The sequence below is a fragment of the Antrostomus carolinensis genome, unplaced genomic scaffold (genome assembly GCF_000700745.2).
Source record: "Antrostomus carolinensis isolate BGI_N321 unplaced genomic scaffold, ASM70074v2 scaffold3971, whole genome shotgun sequence".
Lineage (NCBI taxonomy): Eukaryota > Metazoa > Chordata > Aves > Caprimulgiformes > Caprimulgidae > Antrostomus > Antrostomus carolinensis.
Window position 1 is genome coordinate 97,223 of NW_010294822.1, and position 13,661 is coordinate 110,883.

The 13,661-nt window shown below is 37.0% G+C and overlaps 1 protein-coding gene across 1 annotated transcript in view; it reads left to right on the forward strand.

The window, feature by feature from the left end:
* Positions 1-12,400, forward strand: part of ALCAM (activated leukocyte cell adhesion molecule) — a 36,521-nt gene extending 24,121 nt beyond the window's left edge. Inside the window, exons 11-15 of the mRNA XM_010177763.1 lie at positions 715-847; positions 1,581-1,619; positions 1,920-2,037; positions 8,958-9,063; positions 10,778-12,400. Of these exons, the coding sequence (XP_010176065.1) occupies positions 715-847; positions 1,581-1,619; positions 1,920-2,037; positions 8,958-9,045 (378 nt within the window). The 3' untranslated portion in view covers positions 9,046-9,063; positions 10,778-12,400. The remainder of the gene's footprint in view (positions 1-714; positions 848-1,580; positions 1,620-1,919; positions 2,038-8,957; positions 9,064-10,777) is intronic.
* The last annotated feature ends 1,261 nt before the right edge of the window (positions 12,401-13,661 follow it).

Here is a 13,661-nt window from a genome sequence, read left to right on the forward strand (position 1 = left end):
GGAAATACAATGCACAGTGCTCCTGTAGATTTCATTACTCCGTTGGGTTTTGGTTTAATCCTACAGAAATTATGTATAGCTGTCAAAATTTATCCATTTACTTGAAGCTATAGGGCAGGAATTGAAGCTATATAAATGACAGAAAATAATTTTCTCTGGACATTATATTAATCTAAGAATACCGTACTGCAAATTTAAGGAACAACTTCACAGCATTATTACAGTGCAGGTACTGCAGCTATTACTAAATACACGTAGCTTGGCAAAATAATGCCTAGTGTGGAAACAAATTGGAATGCCAGAAAGTTAAAAAACAAAACAAAACAGCACAATTAAAAGAAATGAGAATTTAGAAGTTTTATTTTGGGTTTTTCTTGAAGAACTTTGTCACTTGGAATATTTTTAACTAGTTGAAAGAAAAAGAAGCAAATACAGAATGTGTTTAACTTTCTCAAAAATGCCTCTTTATCAGTGGTCTTACAGTGCCCACTATACAAAATGTAACTGGGTATCTTGGCCAACGTGTTTTCTTGCGAATAGTCACATTATCATTTAATAAAGTAATGCATTATTTCTCTTGTTATTGTTTGGAAAACTGAAATTTTAGTTGAAAGTCATTTCCCTCTGACTATTTTCAGTGTGTAATTCAGGTAATGCATGTATTGTTCTTTGCATTTTTCAGGGATACTAATCTTCAGTTTTTAACCTTTTCAGACAGAGGAGACCAAATACGTTAATGGAAAATTTTCCAGTAAAATTGTAATTGCTCCTGAGGAAAATGTGACTTTAACTTGCATTGCAGAAAATCAGCTAGAAAGGACTGTGACCTCCCTGAATGTCTCTGCTAGTGAGTATCTTCTGAAGCCTGTTTCCTTGAAGTTGCAGTTTCATGTAGAGTACACACACACCACACTGATATGAAGAGTAGGTCTGCATAGTAATGTTGATACTAAGATATTTAACCTTTTTGTCTCAAGTCAAGCAATTGTAAATCCACTCTGGATCAGTAGTACATAAAATTTATTCATAGCTTTTTTGAAGAAGTCAGTTAGTCTTCATTACTTTCTTGGCTAGCTATCTCATGTATGTAATATATTACTTACTTTTGTAAATAATATTACAACATAATAGTACAAAAATATTGCAAAATAATACATTATTTATGAAGATGAAAGTCTTTATTGCTAAATTAACATAATCTTTTAGTCCCCAAATTCCAGTTTATTATTAGTGGCATAACTTGATTCGGAACAGAAATCAGCCATACTGGGTTTTAATCAAATGTCACTTTTCAATGATGAATGGTGGTGAGAATTTACAGTTTGTGGAGGGGTAGCACAGAAATAGTGAGACTATTTCTGAGATTAATATTACAGGTTTTGAATAAGATTCCTCAGCTGGATATATTATAGTTACAAAGGAAAGTTTTCTGCTTAAAGATAAGATTAATTACCTTGTTGTTTGGCAGACACTGCATTAAGTTCCAGTATTTCTGTCATTGCTGTAAATAGGTAATTAAAGGTGAAGTTCAAGTATAACACATTTTGTCTTTAATTTAATTTTAACATTTCTCATTTCAGTAAGTATTCCAGAATACGATGAGCCAGAGGACAGAAATGGTATGTACGGTTTTCTGTCTCCATAACCCTTTCTGTTGAGTGCCTGAGTTCATGACCCATGTAGGGTCACTGAACAGTTTCCACAGTCCCTCAAAGTTGGACTTGATTTGGAATAGCTGGTGCCATGATTGACTAAGAATGTGACTTTCTTGAAGCTTTAAGTGTGTTTTTAAGAACACTTAAAAACTTCTTTTTAATTCTGACTTTCTGACCCCTTTTCTTGTTTCTGATGGAAATTCTTTAGAAATGGTGTAATGCTTTATCGTACATCACCTCATTAACTTTTCTTCTTTTCTTCAGATGACAATAGCGAAAAGGTTAATGACCAGGCAAAGCTAATAGTGGGGATTGTAGTTGGTCTTCTGCTGGCTGCTCTGGTTGCAGGTGTTGCCTACTGGCTCTACGTGAAGAAATCAAAGTAAGAGTTTATGAAAAACTTGATACTAAATTGGAAAAATAAATTAAGTGGAAATGTATGTTTACCTGTTTTCTTTCCTGCAGCTTTCCATTAGTCTTGAGCGGAGAAAAGTTGTCACAGTAGGTGCATTTAATAGAGAAAGGAAACTTGGTACCTCTGATTGGCTTGTCCTATTGCTTAACAGGACTCATCTCCTGGAGGTGGGGCTCCAAGACTTTGCATAGATCATCACCTGTAATCAGGTTCTCCTTTACTGACAGCCAAGTCTGGGCCAATTCTTGCAATTAAATATAGTACCTGCTACTTAATTGTGAGATGTTACCTCTGTGTGGCTTTACTGGTACTAGAAACTGTCTTCATTTAGAAGTTGGGTAGCTCGTTTGCTTTAAAAATTTAAATTACAGAATAAGTCAAAACCATCTCAGGGAGAAGAGAGATCCTTAATTCATTTGTTCATATATACTTTGAGATCTCAGAAGTAAAATTGGTAAAGACAGACTTGTGTTGCTGAAAATCTAGAAGCTGTCATCCAAATCAATATGTTTTAGACATCCTAGGCATAGAACAGGATTTGCCAGTGAGGCCTGCTTGCTTTCAGGTTTCTTTATTATCACACAGGCTCACTTTAGAAAATAAACTGGATGATCTCAAAAAGTAACCATGTTTCTCCATCTTTTTAAAGATGGCCATGACTGCGTGCCAGTTGGCCTCATGCCCATACATTTGTCTCCAGGGAGAGCTGAGGGCAGGTTTGCTCTCTGAAGGGTTCCTTACAGCTGCTTCTAAAAGGGAAGATTAAGGTAGTTATGCATAACAAGCAGAAATCAGTACAGGTATAGAAGCAATCTTAAAGTTCAGTTGGTCTTTCTATGACTTTTCATTAAAATTAGATCAAATGAGATCTAAAATATACCAATGGGATTTTACTATGAACAAATGTGTTTTCATTGATGTGAAAGTACCACAAGGAATTCTCCATCTGCTTGAAAAGACTCTTTTTAGGATAATGCATAAGGATTTTACTCAGCTGTAACTGAGCAAGTTTTGGAGTTTTTTCAAATAAAAATTGCTGTAAATTACCCAAGCACAAAACCAAAAATTCTTTTCTGCAAAACTCAGGCTTCTTTTGGTAGAAATTAAAAAGTAATAATAATAATGTTGAGCTCCTCTTTCCACGCTTTGCTCCTCATGTAATAATGTCTAGAATAATTTTATTTTGTCTTTCCTTTTGAATATGAGAATGTACAATCATGAAACTGTAATTCACTGGTTTGGGGGTTTTTGGACGAGGTGGTTTGGATATAAGGAAGGCAGGGAAGGTAGAGGATCTTTTCTTGTACCATTATGCAGTGTGAAGAGAGCTAACAAGAATCTGAGAATATAGCATGTCCTTTGCTGAGATGAGTTTATGACTTAAGATAACTTTTTCAGCTTCAAAGATAGGATACAGTGTATTCTAAATGGACAACACTTCTTTTTCTCATGCTCGACTTGTCTTCTACAAGCTTAGAGTAGAAATTAGAGCTAGAATTGATTAGACAGGTTCACTGCGAACAAAATAAAAATCCCTTTATAGCTAAATGATAGTCTTCATATTTGATACATGGTTGCTCACCTCTGAAACCCTTAATTGATGTGTCATCACTGGTAATCTCCTGTTCTCAGCACATATTTAAGTTGATCTGTTACCCTCCCTGCTTTCTGCACACTGTACTTGCAAGAGCAAACAGAGTTTCAGTACCTATTCTGCAAAGTTTTTATGACAAATTATAGCCTAGAAACCAAAGCAGACCTTGCAGAAAGCACATTACACCTTTAGACACAACCTGTGTCTCATCCCAACCCCTCCTTCTCCATACAGGACGAGAGTTAGTAATTAATTTTTTGAACCCACCCTTGAACAGTAACTCACCTAATCTCTATCCTCAAAGTGACACCAAAGGCAAGGCTGAGAAGGCAGCAGCACAGAACTTTCCAAGTCTGCCGAGGCAAGAAAAACATTACTTTTTTTCATTATTGTTGTTGTGGTTTGTATAATCTTCTATTGTCTTGTCATCCACACTAAGTAGGAATTATACTTGTAGCCTTGGAATATATTCACAATAAATCACTTGCATAGTTATTCACTGCCTCAGTTCCACTCGATGCAGAAGCTGATTACTGCCAACATACTCTTTTCACTGTGAATATTATCCCATAAATCAGGGACTCATCTGTATTCCACATCCTGCAACCAGCCCCCTCTTGAATAAAGAGTTGTGGCTACCTACCCCAGCATGCTATGTTTCTCCTTCATCTGAGCAGAAGGCCAAAGACTTGTTTTCTACAGATTTCTCCTTTTTCCGAAAAGGATATTAAATTAATTTGCAATGAGCAGAATATAATTCAGCACTTCAGAATCTTTCTAAATTTTTTGTGTCAGATCTCAGTCAAGTGATTCTAGGACACTCATCTTCACTAAACCCTTCATATACAAAATTTTCACCTTGACAGAAAGAGTACAGCACAAACTAAAGGTTCAGAAAGAAAATAATACACCCAGCACCCTGTATCCCTGTTCTCTAGGCAAGGAAGTTTTGCCTGTGGATTGGACCTTTTGTCCCATTTTTGCTCCTTGGGTTTGCAGGTGCACAAATCTCAAGTTACATGAAGCTAGATCAAGGTTAAAGTGGTTTAAAATGCAGTGTGGGGAAAATTCAGCTGGGCAAATTGAAGCACAGCAGCAGTCTTAAGATTGTTCATAGTCAGAGCACAGCAAATGCTTGAAATTCTTCTTAGGTCAGAGTAATCAAGAAAGTTACTATAGTCTCTGAAACTGAATACTTGAAGCATAACAATTCTGCTTTTCTGATACTTTATAGGAAACTAGCATACAAATATAAACATGGCAGGCCAAGTACATAGGAAACTTGTATGTTTTGCACAAGACTCGACATCAGTATTGGTTTTTGTGCAATTCCCTTCCAGAGAAAAGGCAAAGTTACAAGCATCTCTCAGAGTGCCAGTGCATGTCACAAAACTTCTATAAAAGTGGCACAAGTTTAAAAATGGTCACTCATTTCGTGATGACTGGAACATTTTTCTAATGTCTCTGCCTTTCTTCCTCCTGGTGGACATTTGAAAATAATTGGAGGAAGCAGACGGCAAGATTGTGGAAAATAAAAAGAGGCTGCAGATAATCCAGATTTGGATGTATAAAACCATCGGCTCCTAAAAAATGTTTTGCAGCTGTGCAGCTGAACATCTCACGTGCCTTTCAAAAGTAACACAAGCTTGAATTAAATTTTTGGCTCTTGCTTCAGTACCCAGAACTACACCGCTGTTTATTCTCTTACCTGTTGTTATCGCAAGTTTGGGTAAGAAGGACAAAGAGCACTGCATGTTTTCTTCCTTAAACAGTGTTGAAGGCGAGGCCTAGACTTGTGAGATTAAAAGAAATCAGGAATTACCTATATGCAATATATTTACAGCAAGCCAAACAGCTGAGATGGAAAATTGTCTTTATATTAGAAACATGAAAATAATAGCCCCTCAGCACACACATGTACTCCAAAGAAAACTAAAAACCTCGCTTTGGTACTACTTGCAGAGAGATTTTGATTAGGATTCCCTGAGGATAATTATTTTCCTGAAGAGCACGTGTAGATAAATCTAAAATATGAGTCATAATTTTAGCAAGAGCTTGGAATGAGCCATGTTTTACAAATTAATTTAAAAAAAAAAAATGTTGAGAGACATAAGTAAACTCATATTCATACAACCAACTTCTCACTCTTCAGAACAACATGGCCAGAGCATGCTAAGGTGTGGGCTTTGTTTGTGGAGCTGTAGATAATATTGAAGTGTGTGAGATGGCCTGAGCAAAGCAGGCTGTCTTACCTTTTTTGGCAGATCCTTGGGAATATTTCCATCCATTTGGACCGAGTTGTCCAGCTGCTCAGATACCAATCAGGAAGTTGCTCTTGAGTTGCAAATGGAGCAAGCTGACAGGAGTTCATGCACAAAAAAAGTGAGGAACAGCTGTTGTTGAATGTTAAGCTGGCAAAGGACCATTTGTCCTGTGCCTCAAGTCACCTCAGGAAGTGATGGAAACCACGTTTTGAGCCATTTCTCTCTTACAAACCCAGGCTACACCTGTCAAGCCCTGAGAATTGGTGCCAAGCCAGGGTCACCTGTTCCTCTGCTTTGGCAGAGCACTGCCAATGCATCACACTGCTGCAAAATTACTCTGCTGTCTCTTAATAACACTATTTAGATAGCATTAAAAAAGGCAGCAGTATTGCTTGTGTTGTGGTGGTGAATCTGCCTAGGTATAGGTATCCATATTTGAGGAACAAAAAAAACCCCCCAAAAAAGTCAAAAAGTCTGCAAGATCACAAAGCCACCAAAATAAACTGCTGTATTTCAGTCTCAGCCACTGAGAATCTAAATCCATCTGATTGTCAGACATGAAAAACTGCTGCTGCTCTCATTTTAAGCAAGCAGTGAGAGTTCTGGATTGCCTGCCTGCCTTTTTCAAAGTCAGAGTGCTGTCTTTTACATCTCCCATTTTCACCCGTTTGGGCTTTAGGGAAATAGAAGTGACATTTAGCAAGTGGAACAGTTTCATTGAATGCAGAACTAAAATAGAACACTTTAATCAAAACCTGATCGCATTGCAGAACCTCACAAGTTTACTGAATAATTTTAACCTAATCAAAGACCAGTAATGCTAGTTACAGTTCCCTCTGCTGTTAAGTGTCAGGTCATGTGAGATTCAGTCTACTTTGGGCACTGTAAAACTCTTGATAAGAAGCCAAAACAAAACAAAACAACAAAAAAGGATCACATTGAGCCATGCCAATAGTTTCTCCAGTCCGCTCTCTTGCCGCCAAGAGCAGACATAAGCGGTTACACGAGGACAGACATGCATGATACTGCTTTTTCGCCTCCAACTCATTTCACCTCAGGTAATTGCCCAAGTCCTGATTCTTTCAGCTTTTCATTTCTTTCCCTAAAAAATTTTGTAAACTTATTTATGGAAGAGAATCATTAGCCACATGACAAGCCAAATCCTGTGCTCTACCTAAAACAAACTTTTTTTTTTTATTAAAAAAGTTTTTTAATTTTTAGAGGATTTGTTTGTTTGAGGGTTTGTTTCTTTTTTTACAAGGATTAAAGAGATCTGTGAAAGGTTATTAAAGATCACAGAAGGTCAACCTCTACCGAAGTCTTGAATTTTCTTCTTCATTGCATCTTACAACCTTTCCTTCTGTGCACGTCACAAGTGTCAGGATTTGAATACCAGAAGAAAGTAGAAAGTTATTGCACAATTGAAATTTACCACTGTAGAACAAGTTAGTTTGTGTTATAATCCCAGCATTTTAAAAATATAATTTGTCTGTGATAAGCAGCAGCTTGGATCTTTGCAGTAAGTTTTCAGCACAGACACCTTGCTGCCAGCCACACAAATGTGACAGAGGTGCTCTAAAACCAATAGTAAAAGGTAAATGCAGCTTTGAAGCATTAAAACTTACAGCCACTCAGGAAATAAACTACTCTAACACCAGAAGGATTTTAGAATTGTGCCATTTGGTGATTTTTGGGCCCAGAATCCCATGTTCCCTGGCACTCCACCTCCCGTGCTGCTCCCCAGCCCAGAGAGCAGCATTTCAGCATCACTCCCAGAGATGCTGATGGTTAGATGTGCCCACACCCCCTCAGAAGCTCTTCTGAGACAAGAACAAAACTGTACTCTCTTAACGGTACCGTTCAACTCAGGGCACACACCTAGTGCTTAGCCACTGCCAGCGGCCTTTGCTCAGATGGAGGATGTGCACAGAAACACTCCACTAGCAAAAATTCAGATCAGCGGTTTCGGGAGGTACATACCTGCATGGTGTCAGCGTGACATGTCCCACTATCTTGCTAACCTGTGTCTTCATTGTATTTTTGCAAGTCGGTGTCACTCCGGGTCTTCACCCTGAAGGAAGGGTGAGCACATGCATGAATCTGTCACAACAGATGTTACTTTTCTGTAGGGGAAACAAATTATCCACAGAGAAAATGTGTATACGATCATCTGCTTTGACACAAGGGATTTACTTTGTCCCACTCAAACACATTTGCCCATTTACATTTTAAAAATCACAGCCTTCAAAATGTTATCGCAGCACTGCAGGAATCTTTCACCTTGGCAGACAGTGAGGCTTCTCACACGTTAAATGAATGGCTTAGTGGTTTTATTGTGCTTAGCTAAACTAAGCACTTAACTCATTAATTCATCTCCACTCCTTGCATTAAGGAAGACCTGCTATTTTAAATGAGGCATACCTCTTTTTTTTTTTTTTCTCCCCCTCAAACATTTACACAATCTATTCTTTAGCCAAGCTTGTCAGTCATAGCCAGCACAGATCTGGATGCCAGAGTGGTTTAGGGTTTGGTTTTTTTTGGTGTTGCCAGAATTTTCATTAATTTCTTCACAGTTAAAGAGCTTCCGTTTGGCACGGGCTCTGAAAGTCAATTACTACCAGTACACAAAAGCTTGCTATGTTGATCAAGACATCTTAGCCACACCTGTAACATCCTAGCACGCCTTAAAGCAAACTCTTGTTTACTGAAACAAGCTACACAATTAATTTGTCAAGAAACATGGATCTGCACAACTGGTTTAACCTTAACTAAACGTCTCTTAGCTCAGAATTCCTCAAGAAGTAAAACACACAATACACAGCACTTACTTCCTGCAGTACTAACTCCAGTGGGGAAACTGCTGCTGTTGGTCTATTTACAGACATATGCAAGCCTGTTGCACTGCTCAGACCAGAACTGTAAGAGTTTCATCTGTTACTGAGAGGAGAGGAGAGGAGACAGCGTCATGAATGTGAGGATGGAACAAAATGCTGTAGATGTGTAAAATTAACCTTAATTTTTCATTATAGGACAGCATCAAAACACGTAGACAAAGATCTTGGAAATATAGAAGAAAACAAAAAACTAGAAGAAAACAATCATAAATCTGAAACTTAAAATGTGTCATCATTCCAGGTAAGTGTTTCATTTTGCAGTGTTTAACATCTCTTTGTCCACCCTTTCTCTCTAGTGATCCCAGCTGGGAGTCTGTTCCTCATCTTTCAGATGCGAGGCAGTGGAGTCATTTTGAGTGCTGTAGTATTAGGACAGACAGACTCAAGCCTCTGGCCAGTTAAGGATTCAGACCTGCATACACACATATTCAACAAGCCTGACATTTAGACATAACTTAGTACTTGGCTTTATTTTAATCCACATATTTGGGGAAATGAAAATACAGATGTACAGAAAATTACAGATGGTGTAATGTATTGCTATGGTATGTGTATGTATGAATGTATGTATATGAAGATTATGTTTAGGTATAGTTTAGAATAGGTTCTGAGTTATGACTTGAAATGTTCACAGAAACCTTCTTCCCTTACTGCAAGCAAGAGTTTCAAAGTCCTTGCTCAGGTTTATCCATCATCACTGCAAGAGGCCTGAAACTTTCCTTTCAACAACATCATTTTACTCAAGATTTCACATACTCATAGTGTTATCGATTTTATCCTGGAAAGAGACACTCTATGTTAAGTTAGTAACAGTGCAACAGGTATGAAAGTTTCCCCAACTGGGATTTATATATAAAAAAACCCTGTATACAAATAATTAGGTAGATGCAGTTCTGTTAGGAGTTACAGGAGCGTTACAAAGCACCAACAGCACCACCCGGTGTTCACATATATATACACCACTGCTGCATAAATATGTGCCACTGCTGCACCTCTGCCCTCAGTACCCAAAGCAGGGGTTTAGACTATTTTTCTGACCAACTAAGGTCATTGGAAATGAACACTGTGGTAGGACAACAGTGTGGAAACCAACTAACCATATTAAGGTTTCCCGAATTAGTCATCAACTGTTGTTAAAAATGAGAGTAGTAAGTGTTCAGCAGTGGTGCGTTGTGAAAGGAATTACCATATTTCATATTCAGATTTAAAATGTTTCTTATTTACATAAAGACAGCTGTCCTTATTAATAATTTCAGTATGTTAATACTGTCTGAAATTTAAAGTACAAAGCACTATTTTTGCACTAAATACTCACTAGGTAGAATGATTATATAGTATATAAAGAGATGGAACATTGCTGTAGTCACTTTGCTGCCAATATTACTGTTACACTAAACTGCCAATAGTTTGAAAGAGGGAATTGGGCATACCAACATTATGTCCTGTGAATGATTTAAAAGGAGAAAGTAAATATGGATCTTGAAAAAGTAGCAGTGTAAATACCCAGCATTTCACTGCAATTCTATGGGAAAATTCTGTAATCTTTTTAGTTAGGGTTTGTACTGTATTTTTTTCTGGACCTGGTACCTTCTGCAACATTGCAATACTGAGGTGATTAGATGGAGCTGAGGGTATTTATTGAACTTGGTAGTTCAAGTATCATGTGTCTTCAGTGCAATCCTGTACTCTTAATTATTTTATTTCTTCAGATCAGTAGATCTACATAAAAGAAAGCTTATCCATAAATCCATTACTTACCAGATAAACTTACTGGATTTACTGGAAACAATACTGCAACAATTATTCTTATCACGAAAGAAAGTATTCTCATCATTGAACGGCAGAAAAAAGTACTGCTCTTCATGTAGCTGTTTACTTGAAGATTAGATGCCGAGTAGTTATGCTAGTTAACATATTTTAAAATTATTAACTGGCTTTATCTTTCATATTTGCAGAGAATACATATAGACCAATTGAAGCATGAACGTGGATTGTATTTAAACATATACAAAGAAGTGACAGCTATTCATGGTTCAAGTATTAAACAGATCATACTACCAAGTTTTCAAAGGATTTTAGACACAATTATCTCAAGCTAAAAAAAAAAAAAAAAAAAAAAAAAATACCCACAAACTAATTTTGGCAACAGCCATGATAATAGGTCACCATGTTGTGTTCTGTTCAGAATATTTTTTTGTAAATGTCTGCACTGAAGATTTCTTTTTGTTTGCCTTTATGTAAATTTTTTACGTAGCTATTTTTATACACTGTAAGGCTTTGTTCTGGGAGTTGCTGTTAATCTGATGTATAGTGTAATGGGTTTATTTCAATTGTTTTTATGACACCCTTTGAGCAGGTACATGTCTAGTTCTGATTGTTATCAGTAAAGCCCCTGCTTTGTAACAAGCACCTAGAGTGCAAGATGTCTTGAAGGAAAATGTCAAGCTCCTTTTTCATTCTTTGAAATCACAGTAAAGAGGAAGGGTGACAGCTGTGACAAGAATAAACTAAATTGTTAATAAAAAGTGAACATTTAAAAAACCATGCAAAGCTAAACAGCCAGAAAGGGAATAATGAGTTTCCACGGAGAAGGCTGGGTATTGAGCAAGGAACACAAGGAAAAATTCCTAGCCTGCGTACAGACGGTGGCTAACAATCCTTTTCTACTAGAGCAAGACACACATTTTATTGATACATTATCAGTTGTCTGTCATGTTAGAATTAGGATAAGGAACTGGAATTCTGGATTAATTTTGATTCCTTTATGTTATCCGCTGCCTTAAAGTACTGTACCTTTTCTTCATTTCAAAAAGATACCAGTCAGAATTGGAAACTTTTTTTAAAAAAAGTGGTCATATCAAAGCTGCATTTTTTTTCCCACTAAAATAGAATATATATATATTTTTTGTGTGTTTTTGTTAACTATGCTACAGATATTGAATGCACCTTGAGATAATTTTAGTGTTTTTAACTGGTACCTAATTTATCAAACAGTACATATAATTGTAACAATGAAATGTCTATGTATCTTTAGTTACATTCAAGTTTGTAACTTTATAAACATGTTTTATGGTTGAGGGAATTTTTAGAATGGTACTGATAAGAAAACGTTTTAGGGTAAATGGTCAATAGAAAGTTACACTTTAAGGGAGAAAAGTTTCACCTTATGCAGAAGGTGAGTTTCTGGAAGAAAGTAAGAGGCAGCTTTGATGGAGAGGAACAGTAGAGTAAGCAGAACATCAGGTTTCCATTTACAAATATCCAGGGAAAAAGTAAGTTTTTATAGACTGGTAGGAATAAATAAATAAATAATAAAAAAGAAAAAGATGGACGATAGGAAATGTATTTTGCCACTTTTGCATTATTTAGGGGGAAGAAAACACTGTTACTTGTAAATTTGTAAAATGTTAAATGTCTGGGCAGTAGTGACTGATGTCTTAATAAAAGCTTCCTGTAGTGCATTGGCATGGATTAAATACATAAGATGTCCTATAAACTCTATGCTGTATAAAATATTAGAGGGAAATCCTGTTACATGCCTCTCAACTTTGATTTGTTACTGTTTTATTTGGCAAAAAGAAAAAAAAAAATTATGATCTTGGTCAATATTTAAACCAAAGTAAAATGGGGGAAAAAACCAAAGTAATTTGTTTTGCATGGCTAAGCCATTCTGTTATCTCTGTAAATATTGTGATTTTTTTTCTTTTTAGAATTTTGTTAAAAAAATTCTAAAATTTTTAAACACCTGTTTTTCCAAAATAAAACGTGAACACACAAAAAAGTTACTTTATATACAAATATATCTTTTTCTTTTGGGGGCGAGAACACTGCCAAGTGATTTTTAAAATAAATAAAAAAAAATGCAGTGGGCGTGACTCTAAACAGGAAAAGTTGTAACGGAGTCCTGTGAAGGACTGTGCAAACATCACCTGTTTTTGTTTGTAACACTACAGTAAATAATTCTTAAATACAGAGAAGAGACCTCCAAAGATCGTAAGGGAAAGCATAGGGAAGGGCTGAAAATTTTCATACCACTCTCTAGGGAACGCAGGGGAGAGGAGAAGAAAGAAAAAGTCCTTCAACTTCCACAGCTACGGAAAAGGAATAAAAGCAACTCCTCGCCTTTTGGGATTCTGCCAGATCTCCTATGCACTTTAAAGCGTCAATCCTAGGAGCTGGGTTTTTCACTGCTCCAAGTTCGCTATAGACAAGAACCAGGAGTGCAAAAGAATCAATGTTTCTATCCATGCCTAAACAACAATAAAACTGAAGTATGTCTTCACTCGCTTGTCTGAAATCTCCGTTTCCAAGAACATATACGAACACAAGGGAGGGCACTTACCTAGAGCTCGAGCTGTTGCTGACTCTGGTTCTGCAAATACACCTCTGTATACAGAGTCTGGCTGGATGAAAAGTCCTGCAAAGCCCAGGGGGACTCGGGGTGGGTGTAAGGACCTTCTTGTGGACCAGAGAGTCAGGACCTGGAGGGCATAAGCACTCACTCAGAGAAAGGCATGTGCTTGGCAGGCACCCAAAACCTTCCAGAAGTTCATTGTACAGGTCTCTACTTGTGACCTGGTGAAAAAACAAACAAATAAACAAACAAACAAAAACACCTTAGCAGTGAATCTCAGGGGGCCTGTTCAAATCTGATTTTGTATACCATGCTGGAGTTCAGCTTCAGTTTACTACACATGGGAAGAAAAACAAAACAAAACAAAAAAACACACACAAAAAAAACCACACACAAAACAAAAAAACCGCAACCACCCAAACCTCCCTGGTCACACATGGTTTAAAAGCGCAGCAAGGGGGAGTGGGAGAGAGCTGATCCTCTGG